We start from the raw sequence: 8,281 nt of genomic DNA, 5'->3' as shown, positions 1-8,281 counted from the left end.
TACAAAATCATTTCGGCACCGAATGCCGCGTTCGAAGATTGCCGATTTCAGCGGATCGAAACACACACTTTTTTTTTCTTGCTTTGCTCTCCGCGAAGACTATGAATGGGCCTTGCGCCAAATGGAGTTAGTGATTGAAAATAGGCCTTGCCCACCTGTGATCTTCACCGGTCGTGAATTACTGCTGATAAACGCAACGCCATTGTCTTTCTGAAGAGAAATGCCCTGTGTGTATCTGGCACATCGAAAAGAACGCGCCAAACTCCACCAAGTTAATTTCATGCGAACAAAGACTGGGACATATTTCTTCTGCACTAGGAACAGTGTCATCCGCAGCGTCGAGGAGGATGGAGTCGATATGACCGATATTACTATGGAACAAACTCATATTCACAGATAATGCAAATAGATGTTTGCAAGTATCGACAGGAGACATTAACAGGATCGTACAAATGATTGCACTTGCCATTTACAAACCAGGAAAGTTCTATCCTGGCGGTCGCCGTGATGATTCCATTCGAGTGTCTCATTGGCTGCATACCAAAAGGTGTTTCAGTCGGGTTATCACTCAAAATTTCCCGACGTGATTTAAGAAAGGCATACGGACGCGTTACTTGGAGGCAAAAAATGCTACTTTGGATGAACCACTGGATGCATGCAAGTCAGCTTTTCCCATCATATTGGCATACCTTGAGCGATTGCCATATAAACGAAGCTTAATGCTAATAACTATTTGGAGGTGCATTTTTCTCACCCGCAATGGCATTTAATAAAAGTTGTGGATCGCCCACAGACGACTGTGAGACAATAATATGGGACATCAATAGGATGTTGAAGCAACTGAGCCATCGAAACACAGAAATAGTGCTACATTAACAGGAAGCAATGATGCATAAGAACGATGCATGGGTCGGTCGTCACTACAGTTTGTGGTGCAACGATATATTACGCAACCGTCAAGATGCAACCAGTTGGGGTTTGTTTCGCTAGAGGATAATTTCACTCAATTAGTTCTCTTTCGGGCTGACTCGGGCACAAGTTTGCATTCACCTATTCCTAACATGAATGTACCACTTGTATCGTTATCCCACCCACTTTTCAAATATGAATGCTGATATCAAATCCATTTGCCTCAGCCGGGATAACGAAAGATTACTTGATCCCTCGTTTGTATATATAAGTTATTTTAAAGATGAGTGAACGACCAAAAAAATACCTTGCCACGTAAGGTAGCTATTGATAGCCTGATCTATAGTTACTGCTCTGCCGTCCCATAGGAAAACTCTCGGGCCAGCAAGCCAAACGAAAATGGTTGTGTTGAACAATTTGGTTAGCACAACCAATATGATGCTGGTCGTATTTGCGTCGTTCAATTTTTCATATTGCCGTTCTGTATGGATTTTAGTACGGTAAATGCATTATGCGGCATTGATGAATGGTCATACTTATATCGAATAAGTTAGTGAAGGGTGTTTTAAAGAAGACTTGTTCCTTTTGTCATACGGTCCAAGCTGGCTGTGATCACATGAACATGATCCGATATTCTAGAAATCTTGGCAAAACCAGCATGCTGTCTGAATATACCGCCATCTTCAGCACGATTGCCCCATTTGCAAATAATCGGTTTGGCCCACACAGATTGCTTGAAACTTGTTTTCTAACAAGTGGATATTGCGATATCAGCAATCCATTACCGGATCTGGATAGTCCAGAAACATAATGCTGACTTGCACAGAACCTTAGCTGAGAGCACAGAGTAAGTTTATTACTGAAAGCGGGTGGATTCTGCTGATTTAATTAAGCTTGGGCAGGTTATTGTTGATTATCATAAAATCAATCCGTTTGAAGCTCAACAGCAAAAGCGGGTTAGTCTCTCCGTGTTTGTCGCACAATGGGTCACACAAAATTTCAAGCCATTCGTTTTACTCAGATTCACAATAATTCCAGTGCCGGGCAAAGGCAAAGCAGCACTGAGTGTAGTATTAAAAAAGAACTAGACCTAGGTAATCGAAATACTATAGGGCGACATAATCAATACCTAGTTCCATTGAAAAAGTGAATGGAGTACGACGATGGATGAGGCTTCAAATGAGTTGCTGCCCACGTGAAACGATCGTTGGTGAAGCTCCGATCCATGCTCCATATGTGTACGTTGGAAAGTTTTAATTAACTCTCCAGTTAATCTTCGAGACCTTTACTTCTATTCCCTATTCATCTTATTAACTTTTCTTTCGCATCTTTTTTTTGTTTTTGTTTTCATATACATATCTATTTTGTACATACCTTCTTTTTGCTACGATGATGCTGAATCCTCCCAAACGAAGTTATTCTCTCGCTCACCGGCGAGCTCGACAAGGGGATACCAAAGTACCTTTACCCATTGGATTACCACCTCTACTAGGATCGCGATCTACACCCGATCTTTTTGATAATGAAGAAGAACAGGTACGATCTTATATTGGCAGATCGACACTTCAGTCGCTTTATCTCTGTCTCCCTTTTTTTTTTCTTTTGCGATGAATGGAAATGGATGAACTCCAGTACGATGTTTTAACTCTTGAACAATAAAAAAAATAGCTTGGTGAAAAATGGTGGTCAGAAGAAATAGCTTCGGTAAGTAAATCTCTTTTTCCTTTTTTTTTTGGAATTGAGAGAAAATTATATACGAAAGGAAAAAACCAGGGTGGACAAGAGAGAAAAAGGTTAAAGAACACGATTCTGGAAAACGGAAAAAAATAGTAACAGCTGGATTAGTCTCCTTCATCGATATCAGCCACAGTATCTTTCACTTCGACCAATGTAACGTTGAACCCTAAAGAGATGAATGTCTCGGGTCTGTCAGTGGCACGAATCCTTCCGCCCGTGCGCTCGTCCAGTCTGAGTTCAACCAATACATCCTCAGCGCCCACCCCTTGTCTTTCAACTCCGACCAGCGACCGTCCCACCAGCAGCAGTAGCCATAGCACCACCGATACCTTCACCACCGCCGAAGACGAACTCACCTACTGCAGCAGCCGAAGCAGTCTTAGCTCATTGTCCCCGGATGATGAAGTTAAATCACTGCTTGAATGGAAACGCCAATCAGTCTTGGGCAATCTGTTCTCCACTCGGCTCAGTCTATGGGATAAAAATGCGATCTTTGGTCACGTGGAGGAGTTAATGAAACAGTCGTCGCAACAAGAGGCTCAAGCGATGGCTGATAAACTGTGGTCCGAAGACGAAACAACCATCAAACTGGAAAAAATTGCTGCTTATCTTGGACGCTTGTACGTTAATTTTTTGACGTTTCCTTCGCGTAATGAAACATGACATATGGTTCATCAGTATTAACCGGCACACGTCAAATCTAGCGATCCTTTTTGCCACAATGTGCTGCAGCTTTATTTAGAAAAATTCGATTTTACCCATATGTCTCTCGATGATGCGTTTAGGTAAGTGGTTCAGCATGTTTGGATGTTCATTTCCATGGTGTTGAATTGAGAAAATCTCCTCCAATACAGAAAGCTCTGTGACAAGTTGTATTTCAAAGCCGAAGCGCAGGAAATCGATCGTATTCTCGAATCATTTGCACGTCGGTACTGGGAGTGTAACCATCACTCTCTTTTTGGCAATGCAGGTAAAAAGGGGAGAATGGACACAAGTCAAAAAAAAGGCATGCAGTGCATTGTTCAAACCGACGGCCTTTTTTATTTTTTTGTTTAGATATTGTTTATGCAGTGACTTATTCAATGATGTTGCTAAACACCGACTTGCATATCGTTCATGGATCGGGTCACATTCGGATGACACGATCAGAATTCTGTCAAAATACCATGCGCACCGTACTGGATCATTTAAATTCCGCCAGAGCCACCACTCCATTACCGCTCAGTCTGGCACAATGGCAAAATCATATGGAACAGTGTTTAAAGGTAAAAAACCGGAAATCACACCCCGTGGTATTCTTGATCGACTCACTGTCAAGTTTTTTACAGGATATTTACAGCTCTATAAAGCAACGTGGTGTATTGCAGGCCAATGTTCACCATGCTATAAAAACCAAACCAACGATCCTGCAGCGCATGGGATCTTTAAAGCAACGCAAACAAGAAAATAGTGCCGTCTTTGAGGTATGGGAAAAAAAATAGGGCCCCTCACCATCACATCACATGAGTCCGTAACCCAGGCATACTTACTCGGTCTTGTGCATGAATGTTGCATCCCCCAATTTCTCCAACAGCCAGAAAAGAGCAGTAAATGCTTCGAAGGTTATTTGATATGGAAGGAATCATCCGAACATCTTTGGCACGAATGCTTTGCTACACTTGATCACGGATACCTCCGTCTGCATGCGCAAGTAAGTTGATTTTGTTGGTTTCATCGTTGTCAAAAAAACTTATGGGTGTTTTAGACAAAGCGAATATCACCGATCCATTTGGGTCATGCATTGGCTGCCGCCGTTGCAATCGACGATTGTTCATTTGTTCTTCACACCATTCCTTCAAAGACGTACTTGTTCGCATGCGCAACATCAGACGACCGAGATCGCTGGATGCATCAATGTAATTATTGGGCTGCGCGTGATACCAAGGTACCATTGCCGGTAGGGATCAAACACACAGATTACCAACAGCCAAGTCATGGCTTGGATACATGGACGGTGCCTGCGGCTCCTGCACCCAACGTGCGAAGTTTTCTTAATACGGCCGACCAGCACGAGGCAATACGCAATCATTTGAAACACTTGCAAGAGGAATACGAACAACATCAGGAATTGCGGACAGTTTTGGTATGAATACAGCTTTACAAAAAAAATTGACAACGATGAAGAATCATTCCTGTATTAACTTCGTCGCCTTAGACTCGAAAGCTCACCAATTGGCAAGCCAAGCAAGATTATTTAAGTCAGGAGATGCAAAAATACACATGTTACGATCTCGCACTAGAACAGGGGAAGCAACGCAGTGAACCGCCGAGCCTGCTGGACATTGGCTTGGGGGACAGCCTTTTTGAGGAAATCAATGCTGAACTTCAGCTGAGCCATCTCTCTTGAAAAAAAAAAAAAAAAAAAAAAAAAAAAAAAAAAAGGCCCGACAAAAAAATTTAATAAAACTGGGTGTTCACTGTAAAAATTTGAAAGAAAAAAAAATAGATCGTCAGTTTATTTTCCTTTTTAGAGCAAAATAATGTCGGAGGGAAGTGGTGAACAGCCGCGGTTTACGAATCAAGGGAGCTTGGAGAAAATGGGAAATACAAACCATACATAATCTTTTTTTTAAAGTTGTTGAACTGGGACAATCAGCTTGAGTTCCCACGCTTCCTAAAATGGTAATGGGGAGCGGTTGAGAGAGAGCGTGATCCTGATGAACACAAAAAGGCAAACCAAACATAGCGCCAGTGCACGTCACGCTTATTTCAGCAAAGCGAATAAGATTGGTTCAACTTATCATTACCATGTTTGGGTAGCCTCTTATGTTGCAGCAAATATCTGTGGAAGCATCGATTGCACAAGTCATATGCAAAAAAAAGATGGATTTGACTAGTAATTCTGTCATAACATGTGCAAAATCATGATAGAAAATGAGGAGGTACGATCTTTTTATGCCAAAACATTATCATGCGTGATGGCTTGCACTTTTTTGAATCTATTCGATTAATACGGGACGGTACAGATGGAGTCTGATTATTCTTAATGATCGGCTCTTTATTTCATTTATTTTTTTCTTTTCTAGTAAGAGCGACCAAAAGACCGAGTATAGTTATACCCAGGTGAAAAAAAAATAGCGTTCAACCAAAACGGGATCAATGAACAAGAATCTACTTGGCTTTGCACATCCATTCTACTTCTGGGAAGGATGGGTGGGAAAAATTCCACGTGATAAGATTCATCACCATCTTATCTCCTTGTTTTATTTTTTTCTGTATAAAACTTCCGCTCACCCCTATCTGTTCTTTTTTTTTTTCCCCTTACTATTCATTATAAATCCGTCAAATATGAATCCACCGCAATCCCAGATTATATCTGGTCCAGCATTTGGTTCCAGTAAAAAATTCCAATTCATTGAAATGACGCCAATGGAATATTTGCTCAAAGTCATCAACAACGTACGTCAAGTCCCAACATCCGATCAGTCACCTTCTACACACCAAACAATGTCTATTGAATCTATTTTGGATTCCAATGGTGGACCACACCGCCAACGACATCATTCGTTGCCTACAGACCATTCTTCTTCCTCTTCCTCTATCTCTTCCATGACCGTTCTTCCACCCGCTACCAAAGATGATACCGCCGTACTTGAATCTTCCAGGAAGCGGTATTTGGACCGTGGTGAAAGTGAACCACAATCCAAAAAAATTTGTTTGCCTCCTTCTCAACACACATTCCCATCTTGCTCAGCTTCCACATTGCCTGCTTCGCCTCCCATGACACGTCGTACTAATACTATAAGTTGTCTTCACGCTGTCGTGGCACAGAAATCATATGGTTCAGAAAAACGATTCTTATGTCCACCCCCCATCGTCTCGATCAAGGGTGATTTCCATGACCAACCGCTCGTTTCCATGTCAGTGATTTGTGACGGGGCCAATGAGAAACCGACAGAGCAACACACGCTGCTGGATGAACACATGCAAGGAAGTTTCAAATACCTGCATGCTTCCGGGGTGACCAAGTCCAAGCAATTCTACCTAAAGGTCGACTTGCGTCCCAATGTCCACAACAACAGCAACAATAACGCCACCAACGCTTCGCATCCCTCGTCGCCCTCTCCGGGAACCAAACCTTACGCTACCTTTCTGTCTATGCCGATTTCTCTCATTTCCAAACCATCAAAAAAGACGGCCAAAGCACGCAACATTTCCACTTGCTTTTTGGCCAATTCCATGGTCGCGCTCTATAACCGCATCAACTCGCAAACCGTACGAACCAAATACATGACCTCAGAAAAGGGACGTTTATGTGGGAAAGCGTCGTCATGGTCCGCCTTCAAAATCCTTGTCTTGCAGCAACCGCAAAATCACAACCACGGTCGTATGATCAGATCGTATGCCCCGCCATCTCAGACACCTGCGCATATTACGTACGGCACCGAGATTATTTTGGAAGACGTGAATACCGGCGTCACCTCCCCGCCGCTCATTCTGCGCAAAGTAGAAAAGGGCCACATCGCAAGCTGCTCGTTTGCACCGATGAATCAGATGCAAAAAGTCGCTCTTCAGTTGTCTTCTTCCGTAGGCAAGGAGCCCATGTATCTCAGTTGCGACCGAGTGTCGCCTTCTTGCCAAGGCGATGTCGTCGACGACGCCAATAACAACTACGCTCACAGTGCCACTATTTGGTTGGATTTTTTCCGCTCACGATGTCTTGCCGATGGCAAAGAGGCTGTAGACGATTTCTTATGCTGGACAATTGTTGGCGTGTCCAGATTCGAATACACCTATGCCGAGCCTGATGTGGTAGAGGCATCGTCATGGTCACCGTCTTGCCCCGCTCCACCCAGCCTGTCACCTTCCTCGTCCTCCTCGTCCACCTGGCAGCCGTTATCTCAGCCTTCCCCACCGCCTTCTCCACCACGATCACTCATGCCGTTTCCCTTTCTCACTTCCGTACAGTACATCTCCTCCAGTCATTCACTCCGTATTCAAGGCCAGCATTTAATGCAGTCCATCTCCAGCAGCACCTCGCGATTACTTGAATTTTGGCTGGGAGCCCACGGTCCGCTAAAGGTGACCGAGCCCGAAAATGACCCTCATCAAGATCTGTTTGTGGAACTGCCAAATACCCACGATCTACTGGTCGCTAATCATAACTTGTTAACCACGCAACCCGACGGCTCAAGGTATCTGGAACTGCCATTGTTGCTTGTACGCCACGACGGAATAGCCTACCATTCTGGAAAAGCACTAGCGTGTGACATTGTTGATGATGCCGGTCGTTGGCATGTCGTTGCGGCCACGATGAGCTCTTAACTTTTTCTTTTTTGTATATGCCCTTTTGTAAATAAGAAATATATTGTCTCTCACATCTACCCTTTTCTCCAAAGATTGCCATATGGAGTAATATGATAAGCTTTTTTTTTTCGTCTGATTTTTTTTTTGTCCTGCCGTCATGCCGACAGCGGATTGGTTGTGAGACATGAATCATAATGCAAACATTTCATATGATTGGCTGGCATTCAATGACATTGACAACTCCACCTCGCTAAAACTCCGTCTGTACTTCCAAACAAAAAAACAACTGCGCGGATTCCGCTCCCTCCTCGCACAAGAACACAGTGCCTTTTCCTCGAAAAATTCATAA

General features: G+C 43.4%; 2 protein-coding genes across 2 annotated transcripts; both read left to right on the top strand.

Moving 5' to 3' along the window:
* Positions 1-1,308: 1,308 nt before the first annotated feature.
* Positions 1,309-5,032, top strand: BYT42DRAFT_606904 (Sec7 domain-containing protein; the record flags this gene model as incomplete). Its single annotated transcript, XM_051571163.1, has 12 exons — positions 1,309-1,329; positions 1,744-1,756; positions 2,402-2,445; positions 2,578-2,613; positions 2,755-3,266; positions 3,351-3,431; positions 3,501-3,616; positions 3,703-3,911; positions 3,975-4,109; positions 4,220-4,336; positions 4,391-4,768; positions 4,841-5,032. 12 exons carry the CDS (start codon positions 1,309-1,311, stop codon positions 5,030-5,032), a joined length of 1,854 nt encoding a protein of 617 aa, XP_051421229.1.
* An 869-nt stretch (positions 5,033-5,901) lies between these two features.
* BYT42DRAFT_579218 (beta-trefoil DNA-binding domain-containing protein) lies at positions 5,902-8,043 on the top strand. The gene is made up of 2 exons (XM_051569367.1): positions 5,902-6,296; positions 6,380-8,043. Exons 1-2 carry the CDS (start codon positions 6,263-6,265, stop codon positions 7,948-7,950), a joined length of 1,605 nt encoding a protein of 534 aa, XP_051421228.1. The 5' UTR covers positions 5,902-6,262; the 3' UTR covers positions 7,951-8,043.
* Positions 8,044-8,281: the final 238 nt, after the last annotated feature.

Source organism: Radiomyces spectabilis (genome assembly GCF_025331425.1).
Source record: "Radiomyces spectabilis strain NRRL 2753 chromosome Unknown BYT42scaffold_10, whole genome shotgun sequence".
Lineage (NCBI taxonomy): Eukaryota > Fungi > Mucoromycota > Mucoromycetes > Mucorales > Radiomycetaceae > Radiomyces > Radiomyces spectabilis.
This window is presented reverse-complemented; position numbering and strand designations above follow the sequence as displayed.

Excerpts from the sequence above, each read along its gene's own strand:
- BYT42DRAFT_579218 (XM_051569367.1), top strand. The coding sequence starts at position 6,263 with ATGATACCGCCGTACTTGAATCTTCCAGGAAGCG. Across the intron at positions 6,297-6,379 it reads CTTGAATCTTCCAGGAAGCG|CTTCCACATTGCCTGCTTCG; the intron begins GTATTTGGACCG and ends CATCTTGCTCAG.